General features: G+C 50.8%; 1 protein-coding gene across 5 annotated transcripts in view; it reads left to right on the forward strand.

Annotated features, from left to right (window-relative positions):
• Positions 1-12,283, forward strand: part of MSI1 (musashi RNA binding protein 1) — a 31,004-nt gene extending 18,721 nt beyond the window's left edge. For 4 of the 5 annotated variants that reach the window (XM_074844482.1, XM_074844484.1, XM_074844485.1 and 1 more), the window contains 8 exons: positions 1,606-1,688; positions 2,330-2,447; positions 4,079-4,159; positions 5,439-5,495; positions 8,410-8,478; positions 8,604-8,758; positions 9,241-9,306; positions 9,992-12,283. In XM_074844482.1, the coding sequence (XP_074700583.1) occupies positions 1,606-1,688; positions 2,330-2,447; positions 4,079-4,159; positions 5,439-5,495; positions 8,410-8,478; positions 8,604-8,758; positions 9,241-9,282 (605 nt within the window). In that variant the 3' untranslated portion in view covers positions 9,283-9,306; positions 9,992-12,283. The remainder of the gene's footprint in view (positions 1-1,605; positions 1,689-2,329; positions 2,448-4,078; positions 4,160-5,438; positions 5,496-8,409; positions 8,479-8,603; positions 8,759-9,240; positions 9,307-9,991) is intronic. The other variant, XM_074844483.1, reaches the window with a different exon arrangement.
• The last annotated feature ends 1,748 nt before the right edge of the window (positions 12,284-14,031 follow it).

Below are 14,031 nucleotides of genomic sequence, written 5' to 3' on the forward strand. Positions count from 1 at the left end.
CGGAGCCCGCTTGTGCTCCCAGGTCACCTTTTCTTGCCCGAGTCTTGCTGGCGGAGTCTGGTTACAGGATGGGAACAAGGCTGTAATATTTGTGCTATCTGGACCCAGCCCACCCATGGGCGTCCCTGCCTCCCGCTTTCTGGGCGAGTCTTCAGCCTGACTACCTGGTGGCGTGGCAGGGCTGGACACTAGTGTTGCACCAGCTCGGAGATTTACTGGCAACAACTTAAACTGCAAACTTAGCTTCGGTGTCGTCCAAATCGGGGCCAGTAACAGCCCTGTGCTGGGCCACTCTCATGTCTGTTTGAAGCACTTCCAAGCACCTCTGCCCCCGGATCAGCAAGGGAACGCTCCCTTCTGCTCTTGTTACACTGTGTGCCCTTCAGGTTTTTGCTTTTTTTCTGAAGCCATTAAATCTACTCTGATTGCCTGGCTTCGGATGTTGTTCCAGCTTCATCTTAAAAGGGAAGAAGTGTTAACCCCTGTTTCTCCATGGGTGCCTCCCAGTCACTAGTCCAATTAAAGAGTTGTCAGGTGTTTTGGAGGGAGCAGGGAGAGCTGCCAGCCGCCGTGTTGGCAGCGAGGGGCTCTGCCCAGGGCACATCAGGCCTGGTGGGGGTCTGATGGGGCTCAGGACTGGTTTTGGCATCAGGGTTTTGTTCTTGAACTCCCAAGCCCGGCTGCTTGTGGGTGTTGAGGTGAATGGTGGGTAACTACCTGGGCACAGACAGATGGAGGAGTTTATGGAGTTTTCTGGTAGTATGGAGAAAAAGTGGGGTTCTGGGCAGTGGATCCCTGTCTGTTTTTAAAAGTTATTTTAAAGCACCATGGAATTGGACAGTTCTGGAAAGTGGAAAGCTCTGCTTAATCCCAGCTTGCTTGTAAGGCAAGCTTAAAGACACCCTCCCACCTGCCTCAGTTTTCCGGAAGCGGCTGCAGTCAGCTGAGAGGAGTTTAGTCTGCCCACCCGAGCTGGTCTTTGCCAAAACTGTCAGCAAAGGGGAGGTGTGAGTGTGGGCCAGGGGCCAAGAACACGCTGTCCTGTCTTACCCCAGATACTAACCTTACTTTGGTGAAACTTTGCAAATCGCTTTGCTTGTGTGTATCTGTCTTGTTCTGTACAACTGCACTGCTGATATTTGCCTGCTTACACAAGGCTTTGTGACCGGTGACTGAAGAGGAAACCTGCAGGGTGTTATTGCTGGTGGGGAGTGTTTAGCCAGGACGGCGATGTCCTGGCAAGCAGCTGTTCATTTCTCTACCGACTCTCTTTGTGTGAGCGTCTGTCGGGATCCTCCCCAGCATTATCAGCCATGTGGTTTGCCTTGCAAATAGCAAAGTGTAAGAAAAAAATACTTGGTTTTGAGTGCAGGTGGGTTCAGAGAAGGTAGGAAGCACAGAAAGAGGAGGAAAGGGGAATCTGTAAGAGGATGATCCTGTCCTTGTGCATAAAAGCAGGATTTGCTGGAGAGGGAAGATGAGTGACAGCCGTTTTAGAAAGGGTTGATTGTACCATCCTTCTCTTCTGCCAATAAAAGGATGTGGGTAGCAGGTGCAAACTGCACAGAGCTCTGACCTGATCAAGGAGTTTTGCCTTTTCTTCAGGGTTTGGGTTTGTCACATTTGAAAGTGAAGACATTGTGGAAAAAGTGTGTGAAATCCACTTCCATGAGATCAACAACAAAATGGTGAGTGTCTGGGAGAGAACCCCGGGGAGAAGGGACAGAGGTATGGGATGGAGCCGGGCAAGGGCACAGGGGCAGGGTGTGAGGCACTTGGGTCCTGATGCACTTTCTCTGCAGTGGGAATTGGATTCTTTTATTGGATTGAGTCTTTTCCCCAAATCATAGCAGCCTGGGAAAGGAACTTGCAGTGTGGAGGTGAACCAGCACAATACAGAGTTTTCAAGGAGAAGAGCTAACTGTAATGAGGAATTGTGCAGTACTTGGAGGTTTTGAAGTTACATGAAACCTCTTGGTGGCCTGGGAGAGGGGGCAGGTTTTACCTTTATTCAGAAATGAGGAAAATAAGGCTTTGAGGCCCTGGTGCAGGGCCAGGCAGGGCATCAAGGGCAGCACCAGGAGGAGAAAGCAGTGTTTGAGCTCCCTGTTGCCTGTGGTGGCCGCAGAGCGAGAGGGAAGGCTGGCAGCATGCAGACCAGAGGCAGGGCTGCTAGGGAAGGACGGGGTGCTACTGGCGGTGGCCAGGGCTGGGGAGTGCCGTCACGGCGGGCAGCCCTGCCTGGCCTGCGGCCCAGCCGCTGCCTCTGCTCGGTGGCAGCGCCCCGTGCCTGTGGCCGCTGAGCCTGATCCTTACTTTCTCGTGGCAGGTGGAGTGTAAAAAAGCTCAGCCGAAGGAGGTGATGTCCCCAACGGGCTCGGCACGAGGGCGGTCCCGAGTCATGCCTTACGGGATGGATGCCTTCATGCTTGGGATCGGCATGCTGGGTAAGCCCAAGGACATTTCTCCTCCCCGGCTCCCAGTCGTGCCAGGCAGCAGCTTAGAGGTTTTATTCTGAGAGCGGGCAGGGCGGCCAAGGGCAGTTCTCCCCTGGTGCAAGGCCGGGGACGCTGGGGTGGCGCCGGGACCTGTTTGTGATCACAATTTGCCCTCTGGTGGCACCTGGAAAAACTGCAAACTTGTCACTGCTGCCCTGCGACAGCCGGAGCTGGCCGGGCACAGCCATGTGCTGGGCAGCTCTGGCCCTCTGCAACTCCATTAACGGCCCCACAGTGCCATAGCATATAGGCTGTAATTCTTGAATGCCTCTCGTGGAATAGGCTGTAACTACATAGCTGAACCGAGCTGGAGTAATCTGTGCCCAGGTACCTTCCTCCCACGCTTCTACAGGCTTTCTGATGAACTAGTTGATTAAAGAGCCCCTGTGCTTCCACTTGTAACAGTGGTCCATATAAATGTCCTCACTACCATTTAAAGACTATAAAAATGCCCTTGAAGTTCTAATTAAGCTTTGTCTCACTTTGTTCCCTCCCTCTCAGGGACAGCAAGTGTTTGGTATTGCAAGGAAAACTATACACTTACTGTGGGACTGTCTTGTAAGGAGTAATTGGTGACAAGCAGGCTGCGTTTCATGTCTATCAGTGATTTGAAGGGAAACGTGTTCAGATAAAAGATTTAAAAAAAAAAAAAGTCCTTTGTAGCCTCCACTTCCAGGTCTGCAAACCCTCATGCCTGGATCTGTGAGTCGAGCATGATCCTTCCAGCGCGGGTGCTGTTCCTGGCTTCTCTCCCTCCCCATGTTCATTCTAGCCAGGCTCGAGCTGACCCAAGAGCACATTGTTTGCTCAGGATCATCGCTGGTGTTGCTGGGCAGGGTGGACTCAGCCTGGCTCTCCTTGCTAAGCCTGCCGAGTAGCAGTTAGTCACTGAACAAAACGCCAAAAAGGGCATTTTTTCCCCAATGTTTTCACTTGACTTATTGAAGGAAAATAAATCTCCAGCTTGTGGGTTTGGGTTTTGCCTTTTCTAAGCCATCTGAATTTTAAAGCAGCAAGGCTCAAGCTGAGTCACTGGGAAATCCACGTACTCATGTCTTGGGAGATCTCAAATCAAATATTCATCTCTGAGTCAATGCCCTGCGTTCTCACAGGCTTGTTCTGTATAGGTGGTCAGCTTCCCGGGGAACGGCAGGAATTGTCCTCCCACCCGGCGCCAGGAAGAAGAGCTGCGCTCTGCCTGCATTCGCCAGCACTTCTAGTGCAAAAGTGACTCAGAGCTATTCAGTCGTTCAAATGCCCCCACCTCCCTGATCCCCTCCTTTTTGTAAATCCAGCTGATGCATCAGAAAGCCTTAGTCTGCAGAGCTATGAGTTTCTGAGAAGGAAACCTCCATGTCCTTAATGTGTTTGGAGTGAGGGAAAAATGAAAATGGGCCTGCTAAAACCCTTCTGCAGACTCACATGTGTGGTGCACTCTGCCCAGCGATTTCCTGGGGTTTATGCTATTAGCCCTATTCATGCTTTCCAACGCTAATGCTCACACTGCTCGTGAGCAGCCAGGCACTGAGGACGTGGACCCTGCGAGCTTGCAGTAACAGAGCCCTTTTCTCTTCCTGCAGGTTATCCAGGCTTCCAAGCTGCCACCTACGCGAGTCGAAGTTACACTGGCATTGCACCTGGCTACACTTACCAGTTCCCTGGTGAGTGGTGCTCCCTGCTTGGTTTTTTTGCCTGCCTGGAGGTGACGGGAGTCCCTGGCATGATCTGTGACCCAGGCTCTGCCCCTTTCCCCTGTTTGGTCTTTCTGTAAATTGGAGACGGATGTGGAAGGGGGAGGGGAGAAGCCCTGGAATAGGTGGGAACAGCCTGTCCTTCATTAGGATTATCCTCACACTCCAGTGGCAGGAAAAGCCCAAGGCTGCTCTGACGCCCTTTATGTTAGCCTCCTCTGTAGGGCTGCTGCTGTGACACAGAAGGGCCCCTGCAGCTCTGCCTGTCTCGCTGCCTTTGTCTGTGTCTGTCTCTCTTTACCAGAGTTGCCACCGCTCTGAAAGTAGCACAGAATTTTAAAACATGGGTTTCCATGAGCCAGGGAACTCCTAGGCACCCAAACGCAGGTGCCTGCAATGCTACAGTTGTGTTCTGAAAGTGCCTGGACCACTCACAGCCTCAGAAAGCATCTGCTGAGGCACTGGGCTGCAGATCCCCCACAAACTGGGTGGTTTCAAGCTCCCAACCCTGCCATGTGCTCAGAACATGGATTCTGCGATCAATGGCTGGAACCTGCTGTGCTGCAGCTGCTCAGAGCTTCCTGGGGCCTCCTCTCCCTCCCATTCTCTGCGAGGCAGGGGAACGAGGCAGAGCACACTCAGGGAACAGACTGTCATGCTATTTTCTAGAGAAGTGGCAACTCCAAGCATCCCTTCCTTACTCCGTCCCTCCGTGTGATGGTTTATATATGAAGTCTTGATGTTAGGGGCTGGGAATGGGAAGTTTCCTCTTCGCCTGAGGTGAACCCAGGCTGACTGTGGCTGAAAGTTGCTGTTGCCTCCTAGCTGTCTGGAAGCTCTCTGTGAATCCAGTTTATGGGTCTCAGTCATAGAGGCTTCGAGTGCCTCGTTGTAAACCCATCCTAGATGAGCGTGGCACGTCCTGAGCACCCACTGGCACGGCAGCTCAGAGGTCAGATTGGACGGGTTGCAGAACCGTGCTCCAGGGCAGACCTGAGGCTGCACAGTGAAGCTTGCACTTGCCCTGCCTTGGCCAGATTTATTCTAAGGATAAATGGATCCTCTCAGTCTCCAGGGCAGGAGTCCAGCACCTTTCAGCACCTCTTATAAATTAGTTTAAAGAAGACACTGGTCTGGTTGCAGTCTGGCTGCAGGCTGCTCCCCCAGCAGACCCCGGCTGCCGTCTCTCTGCGGGGTCTCCCTCGGGGTGTTTGACGAGTTCCTAAGCTGTCTTGCATTTCGTTTTTAGAGTTCCGTGTAGAGCGGACCCCTCTCCCGAGTGCCCCCGTCCTCCCTGAGCTCACAGGTCAGTCCCGCTCATTTCCTACACTCACAAGCTGGAAGGGGAGAAGGGGGCTTTGGGCTGTTTCAGTGGTGTTGCTGCTCCACAGCCTGGCGCAGTTAGACTGGAAATGTTCCTTATTTCCTCTTCCATCTGTACGAGCTCCATCCAGAGCTGGGGCTGGAAAGATGGAGGGGCAATGCAGGTCATACCAGATGAAGGCATATAATCCTTAGATGGCGTTTCCTGCTGCTTGCCTTGTTTTTAGCAACTCGTCCCAGGCTGGGTATAAACCAGATATGGAAAACTGCAGAGAGCAGGGTGACTTCTCAAAGGTCTACAAATGACCTTAACCTGAGCTGCTGCAAGGATGAGATTTGGAGTGCTGGGAGGAGGGAGAGGGTGTGGGGGCACTCCTGGTTACTCTAATCCCATTTCGCTGTGCAGGAGGGGCCACAGGGAATGCTCTCCCTGCTCTGGGTGTTGCAGCTCCCCAGCTACTCCCACAGAGACTTCCCAGGCAGAAGTGAGTGTGGTGGGACTCTACAAAGTCCTGCAGTGCTCGTAGGGAACTGTGGAATGAAATGGGGGCAGAGGACAGTTCTCCAGAGACTAGTCTTGGTTCAGTGTCCTCACAGTGCAAATATCCTCTGGATCCTCAGTCCCTGGGTTGCGTGTGGTGTGTTCTCTCTAGGTGATGCTCCTTCTGTCTACTCTCCCTTCCATGGCCATGTTTTCCCCAGCTCTGTCCTGTCCATGGTTTTTGTCATAGAAAAGCAGCTTTGTGTAGCACCCTGCTCCTCATGTACCATCTCATTTCCGTGGTGTTCCTCCTCTCCAGCACTTCCTTGCCTCCACCTGTTTCAGGGTTTGACTCTCTCTGCAGTGGGGGTGTGGAAAAGCTTCCTGAGAAGCTCTCCTGGAATTATCAGTACCAACAGGCTTGAAAGGGAGTTTCTGTGGCACAGAACTGTATCAATCCTCAGGGAGTCTCTGTTCCTGAGGATGCTGAGGTTGGCAGCCACCAATGAACAAATTGCCCTGAGGAGGGTAGGGGAGACCAAATCCTAGGTCCCTCTTAATAAAACCCTTCCCTTGACACCACGCATGCAACTGCATAAGCACCTGACCCCCACCTCTGAGCCTTTTGGTTGCCAAACAAAGGAGATGGGGGTCCAGTTGTTTATTTACATATGTGTTTTTCAGCAAAACCCCTAAAATTTGTAGAGGAATGTTGGTGACTTGGCAAAGTGCTTTTCCCTCCAAGGTCCACCCCTGGCTTCACTGTGCCTCTTCCTGGCAGAGGTGAATCGCCCGGGGCCTGGCTGTCACCGGCGGCTGGGGTGCACCAGGGCTCTGTACAACAAGAGTTACTAATGCTGCTGTCCTGGCTGGGTGCCATGTTAGCTTACAGTCCTGAGTGTCTCGTTGAAGTACCAGCTGGGGATCGTGGCATTCTTCCCTTCCCGTTACGCTTACCTACTGTTAAAGAGTCACTGTGCAGCCTCTTGGCTAGGCCAAGAGCTGCGATTCCCATGTATAGGCTGGAGTTGGTCCCACGAAGGGCAGGGCCCCCTTTGCTCCTACAAAGGCCTGGCGAGCTGTGCAGTGCTCGAGGGCCCTTGTGCCTTCAAGTGGATGCGTGCGCGTAAATGGGCTGCGCTTTATGGGCTTGGCAAGTGGAGCTGAGATGAGGGGATGGCACAAGCAGGGATGATTGCTCCAGCACGCGGGGAGCGAACATGCAGGTGCTTTGTCATCAACAGCGCAAACCTGGTGTCTCAGTAGATAGACTGCAAAGGCAAGAAGGGTTTTTCCTGGAAAAAGAACTGAAGTCTTTTTGAGAAGACCTGATCTTTCTCAGTAAAACTGCGTTTATTCAGCTGTGTGTTAGGGACTTGAAGCGATGGTGGGGCAGGAGGGTGGCTGCCAGCAGCCTTTCCTCCCCGGAACAGCATCTCTGGGGGAGATGCGAAGCAGCAACACGCTCCTGTTGGCCCAGGGCCTGTAATGAGCGGCTAACCCAGATATAAGCCTCATATGACGTTTGCTTGAAACAGCCTGGTGCCTGCTACTAAATATTCCCTTATAAGCTAGCCTGGGTTTCAGCCTTGACGCGATTGATTTGTTCTGACCTCTTTTTATGGTGCTCTAAACAGAATCACAGCGAATTTCACATTCAAGCATGAAATGCTGACCTAGTCATTTTAAGGGCAAAGAGAAACATACTGGCTAGATGCCTCCTGCCCCGAGGGCTGGATGCCTGTGGCAGTAGAGTTGGGAATTAGAACTGCTACATATAAATTAAGACTTACTGTTTTAATTAAGTCATTTCTAGTTCCTGCTCCCTAGGTATATGTTTCCTGCTCTTCTACAATGAACAGCAAGGGTTTGAGCAGTTTGGGAGCAAAACTCAGAGTGGGGAGGATGGTGTGTCTTGAGCAGAGTAGAGAAACAGGGAGAAAACACTATTAAACCGTTATTCAAGAATACTACCAAGGGACAAAGAGGAGGGGCTGAGCCTCAGGATGCTGAGCTATCAGCTGCTGTCCCTGAGCTGCTGCGTTTCTCCACATTTACAGCCAAAATCTGGATCTGTAGCTTCAGATTAACCACATCTTGCAAGCTAAGTAGTGACAGGATATCTGAAATTGCTTACTTCTGGTTCAGCTCTTGCACGCCGTGCCCTCAGCTGCTCCAGGCTGTGGGCTTAGCAGAGCATGGCTAGTGAGTGCCCCCGGCCATTTGCTGTGCAAAAGGATACTGATAAATGCAGGGCCGTGCACTTCCCTATTGTCATCCTTTGATGTCCTGTGTGATGCACTAAGCCAGTACGTCTGTGTGGGCCTGGTATTTTGCAGCAGGAGTTGAAGGCTCCTGTTGAGGAGTTTCCCGTGTGGCCGCAGTGCCCCTGAGATGCCTGTCCCTTCTTTTCCAGCAATCCCCCTCACTGCGTATGGACCAATGGCGGCAGCAGCAGCTGCGGCGGCCGTGGTGCGAGGGACAGGTAACTGCCACTTTCCCCCCCAGCGCGGTGCCCTGTCAGGGAGGTTTGCGATGGGCTGCGGGAGGGGGGTGGGATGGGGTTGCATTTTTGGGATCTTCACTACGTAGTTTTGCTGCCTCCTGTAGGTTCCACTCCCAGTCGCACCGGTGGATTTCTGGGCACCACCAGCCCTGGGCCGATGGCAGAGCTTTATGGAGCCGCCAACCAGGACTCAGGGGTCAGCAGTTACATCAGCGCTGCCAGTCCAGCCCCGAGCACCGGCTTCGGCCACAGCCTAGGGGTGAGTGTTCCCTGCTGGGCTCTGCGCAGGGGGAGGAAGATGGAGAGGGGAAAGGGCTGTATCTCCACGTGGTGATGGAGGTGAGCAGCGGTGGGTGGCCCCCTTCTCAGCCCACAGCCTGCTTTCTGGTTAAACGCCAGCTGCCGCAGCATTTGCCATGCCACCGCTGAGCCCCAGACCACAGACGGCCGGGGCGGAATGCAGCAGTTCACATGCAGCCCGCATCCCTGGCCTCCGCTGGCTCTCCCTGACCACCACTCAAGATCCTGATCTCCAGACCTTTCCCCGATCTGGCCCAGACATTCCAAGAGCCCGTCTTGGCCCTGATGCAGTGACCTGCAGGGTGATGTGCTCTTTAGACGTGGCACCTCCAACTGAAACCGGCTTTCCTGGCATCTGGGCCATGACTGAATTTGTTGTGGTAGTAATTCTCCTTCACTTTTCTTTTGTTTAAGAGTGGGGTTTTAACTCTTTCTTCACAGGGTCCCTTGATTGCAACAGCTTTTACCAATGGGTATCACTGAAGCTGGGGACCAAGGAGGCAGGAGGTAAGAGAGCTTTGAACAGAGATGGGTAATGAGAGGAGCTGAGAGACAGCCTTGGCTCACCCGCATGGCTGGGGAAGCCTCCTCCATTTAGCAGTAGTCCCACTGCTGCTGGGACTGCTGTCTCTGGGGAGTGAGGTTTTTCCTCTCCTGCCTGGGAAAAGAGCAGAAGGAAAATCTGACTCTGATCAGTTCTGTTTCTGATCCTCGGATGGGCCTGAGAGGGAACTGATGGATGGTCTCTGCTTTGCAAATGTGGCTGAAGTTAGCTGGCTTAAAAATAAAATTAAACCCCCCCCCCAATTTTTCAGAAAGGAAGGCAAAAGTCTGCAGGGAACACTGTCCGGACAGGAGCCCCTGGCAGCCTGTCAGGGCTGAGCCCAGTGCTGGAGGAATGGCTGGACCCTGCTACGCCACAGGGCTCCCGGGGGCCAGGAGTGCCACAGGTCCGGGCAGGCCGGCTGCACGGCGTGTGGGGCCTTGTTGCCCAGGCCTGCTCATTGCCATTAAAGATGTAAGCATCTCTGCTGTGCCCCGTCGCTGTGCCAGCGAGATGCAGCGCGAGTCTGTGTTGGGGCAGGTTTGGGTATCGAGTCTTTCTGTCAGATCACACTGGAAGAAAACCCCAAGAGAAAAGCTGTTGGTTGTTCTAGATCCTGTCCCTTCCCTCCCCTGCTGTGTCCCGCAGATTCCCCAGTGACCTAACCGAGGACAGCGGCTGGAGGATCTGGTGAGCCTCGGGGGATGAGCCAAGGTTACCTTTTTCTTGAATCAAACTGCACACTGCCGGCTGGCTGCCAGGCTCCTGCCACCCTGCCCTGATCTCTCCCTTTGACCAGACCACACTGGACTGAACCCGAGGAGATCATCTCGCTTTCTTACTAACCACCGACGGTTTACGCTTCCCCCCTCCCTGCCCCCAGCCCACCGATTCTTCTTTTATTTATTTTGTTAGCTGTTAGTTTTATTTTTTTATTTTATTTTTTTATCTTTTTTTGGGGCTACCCCTTCTTTTTGTTGTTTGCTCTTTCCCGAGCTAGTAGACATATTTTATGAATTGGCTTTGTGATTGTGTTAGGTAGTTTTTATTGAGGAGTATTTTTATTTGGCTTTGAAACTGTTTTGAATATTTTCAACTCTGTTGTTGTTGTCGTCAGTGTTTTTAAAGCACGGTATGTAACAAGAATGCAGTTCTGAAGGGAAGAAAGAGACACAGAGAGAGCAAAGGCTGAGAGGAACTGATGTATTTCTATTTTTTTTAAAGAAACTGTTTTTAATTGTTTCTGTTTTGTAAATGTGAGGCTTTGAAAAGTGTGAAACTCCAAGGATCCGAAAACGTTGGACATCGCTATGGAACAAAACAAATGTATATTTTGCTAAGTGAAAAACACTATCCTTACAGCTGAAAGAATTTTTTTTTTCCTAGGTTTAGTTTTACGTGGGGTTTTCTTTTTCCTCCTGTATAATATGTAAATATCGCGAGCTGAACCTGGCTGCCGCCTGCAGCCTGGCTCCAAGGAGCAGCTCCAGGTCCTGGACTTGGTGCAGCAGCGTGAGCAATACTCTCCAGCAGAATCCTGACAGGACTCCGTTCTTTTTTTGTACACCTTTTACTGTAAGATTTTAAGACCTCTGATGAGATGGAAAGGGGGGGCGGGGGGGGGGGATCGGGGGTGAAACGTACCGGCTATCGGCTGTTTTGCTGAGCGGGTTAAAGCTGCTTCCAGTTGCTCGATGTACAGACTCCATCCCTGGGCTCCGTAGTGCCAGCCTCTGGTTTGGCTTTAGGTAAAGGGCTTTACCGCCATTGCTTGTCTTGGTTACTTTGAAAGGAATTCACTCTCCAAACACTATTGCTTGCGTCAAGATTTCCGGGGAAAGGGGATCCTCCTCCGGAGGCGAGGGTATCGGAAGGGGTGTTGGCCAGGGCCAGGGGGAGATTTGGGTGGTTGTTCTCTGAAGGGCAGGGCGTTGGGTTGGGGAGTCATTAACGGGGGAGAAAAGCATTAGGGTGGTGATTTGGGGGCGGGTTAAGGGCTTCTCAGGGATTATATGAATTATAGAATTGCAGCTTCCCGTTTGCTTTACTCTGTGTTCTGAAGACTGTGGGAATTTGTCCGTTGTCCTGTGTGGGCGTGATCTGGTCCCTTCTCCAGAACCTGCCGGGGCTTCCCCTGGCATGGTCCAGGCCCCTGCTAACAAGCGCTCTGCCAGGGGAAGCCTCCAGCAGGAGTACCGGGGGCAGGTTTGGGTCTGGATTTCAGTGAACCAAAGACCTTGTTAAGGGGGGTGATTAAGCCTTTTATTAAGATGCAGCCAAACTCTTTTCCCAGGGAAATAACAGCTTCATCTTAAGTTTTAAAAATCATTCCCTCTCTTCCCCCAAACTGAGCCCCTGTAAGGGAGAGGGGCGTTCAGAAAAGGACTGGGAGGGCCACAGGGCCCATGGGGCCCTTTTTCTCTTCCATCCCTCCCCCATCTGCCGGAGCTTGTCCTGACCTGGGCGATGCGTTTGGAGAGTTCTGTTTAGGTAAGAGGGTACTTAACAGATCAGTACTGAAAACACAAAGCAATAATTTTTGTTACTGAGACAAGAGTCTGTATGTCTGTTTTTTTAAATATTTCCTAATTAAAGAAGAGCTGCATTTTATTGGGTTTATTTTTATTCTATATACTTCAAATTTGGGTCTGCGGACAGCGCTTTCCTCCCTCTTGGTATATGCGCTGAACTGCTTCCGTGCCCCCTCCAGACATCCAAGGCCAGCTGTGCTGCTGCTGGGCTGTGATTCACTCTCTGGCCAGTGCTGCCACTGCCTGGAGGCTGGGGCTCCGGTTTCAGGGTGGGCATTTTTTTTAAAAGAAATAAAGCTGTGTTTTTAAGCCAGTAAGTTATTACACTCCAATGTTTGTTCTCTCCACACCTGTAACCCTTTTTCCAGATTTCAGTTTTAAATTCCTAATAAATTATTTGAAAACTGTCCTTCTCTGTCATTATTTGGGGGTGGGAGATTTTCAAATGGAGGAGATTTCAGGTGAACTTGGACTTGGCAGGAGTCGCATCCTGCCATTAGGATAAAAGCCCCAGGCAGGGCTCTGACTCTGTATTCTGCTCCCAGACTTTGGCAGTGGCCCAGTTTATCATGTGAGGCAGATCTGGTTTTAATAGAGATCATGTCTTTTCTCTGCGTTACAGAGGTTTTGTATAGATATTTGTAGGTTCAGAAAAGGAGAAGATAGTGTGGTGCTTAGAAGTTTGGCTCAGATGCTCTGGTTTCAATGGCTATGGTGGACGAAGGAGGTTAGATCTAAGAAAGTAAAATGTGGAGATGGGAAGGTAAGTCCTTAACAGACAAGACTACAAGAGAAAGGTGAATTCTAACAGTGTGAAACAGTAGGGAATCCTGTGCAGCAGGTCTAATTATACAGAAGCCTTAATAATTTAAGGCTCAAGTCTGTAAGTTTAGGAACCAGTTGTAAGTTGGGATGTACTCACAAGCATACTGAGGACCAGCGGCTTTGTATGCAGCACGGGTTCAAGGAAACCAAAAATAGCATTGGTGGAAAAATCTTTACCCTGCTGGGTTTTTTCTCATGAGGCGCTTCTGTAATGCTCACATGCTCACTTTCTCACACTTGGTGATCCTCTTGTTGAATTAAAAGGTATGAAATCCAAAATATGACAGTATTTTTGATTTGTGAATTTTAAAGGCCAGTTTATTGGAAGTTTTCTTGGCAACATCAATAATAAATCAGACCTTGAGATGTGAGGAAGAAGGAATCACAGAGTCTTAAGGTTCATAGGTAGGAGAACGGAGAAATACTAATTTAAAGAAGAGTAAAGGTGGCAAAAGTAGCAAAGGAGAAAAGAACACTTGAATGGATATTGAAGGGAAAGTCAGCAGATTGATCTGTGGGCAAAAGATTAAATTCTTTTTTTTCCAAACTGTGGTATGAACTGTCCTTTACATCAGCCTTTAGTGTTCATTCAATCTTCTATTAGGACACGAGAATCTTGAACCTGTAACTTGGCATCTGTTTGGCTTTAGGCAACCTGTGAGTGGGGAATCCCAGAGAATCAGCGAGCTTGTGAGAGGTCAAAGAAGTGGGAATGGCTCTGGTTGTTCAACAGCATGTCTAGCTTTAACTAGCTGTCCTATGGATATGTCAACATTCTGTGGATACTATGGGCACCCTATGAGGGGGAAGATGTCCTCATCACCTCTTACAGAAACATGCATTTGAACTTACTGAAGGGTGGTGAACCCTCAGTTTCCTGAACAAGCACCCTGGTATATTAGGCTGTTGCGGAAAGGTGGGTTTTGCCTCTTCTTCTGCTCTTAAAGATTCAAGGCTTGTTTGGTGCTTTACAAATAAATGCAGACTCTGACTACCAAATGAGCAGTCTAGGGCAGCTAAATATGAGTGCAGTATTTTGCATGTACCCCTGGCTGCCTCCAGGAAGCTTTTTCTTACCCATTTTTTGATCTTCTTTCAAGGTTCCCAACTTGCTTCATGCCTTGGCATAGAGAACCAGAGGGCCTGACTGGGTTCTGCATTGGTGCTGGAGAAAGAGAAACTGCTGTCTCTAAGCTGCTGAAGTCTGCTGTGTATGTTGAAACTTCTAAGCCCAGTTAATTTCCAGTGTAACTCCCTCAAGGTCATGTGAAAACAGACACTATTCCTTGCTTGGGACAGATACAGAGGCTTTCCAGGTTGCTTGGCTCCTGT

The sequence above is a fragment of the Strix aluco genome, chromosome 18 (genome assembly GCF_031877795.1).
Source record: "Strix aluco isolate bStrAlu1 chromosome 18, bStrAlu1.hap1, whole genome shotgun sequence".
Classification (NCBI taxonomy): domain Eukaryota; kingdom Metazoa; phylum Chordata; class Aves; order Strigiformes; family Strigidae; genus Strix; species Strix aluco.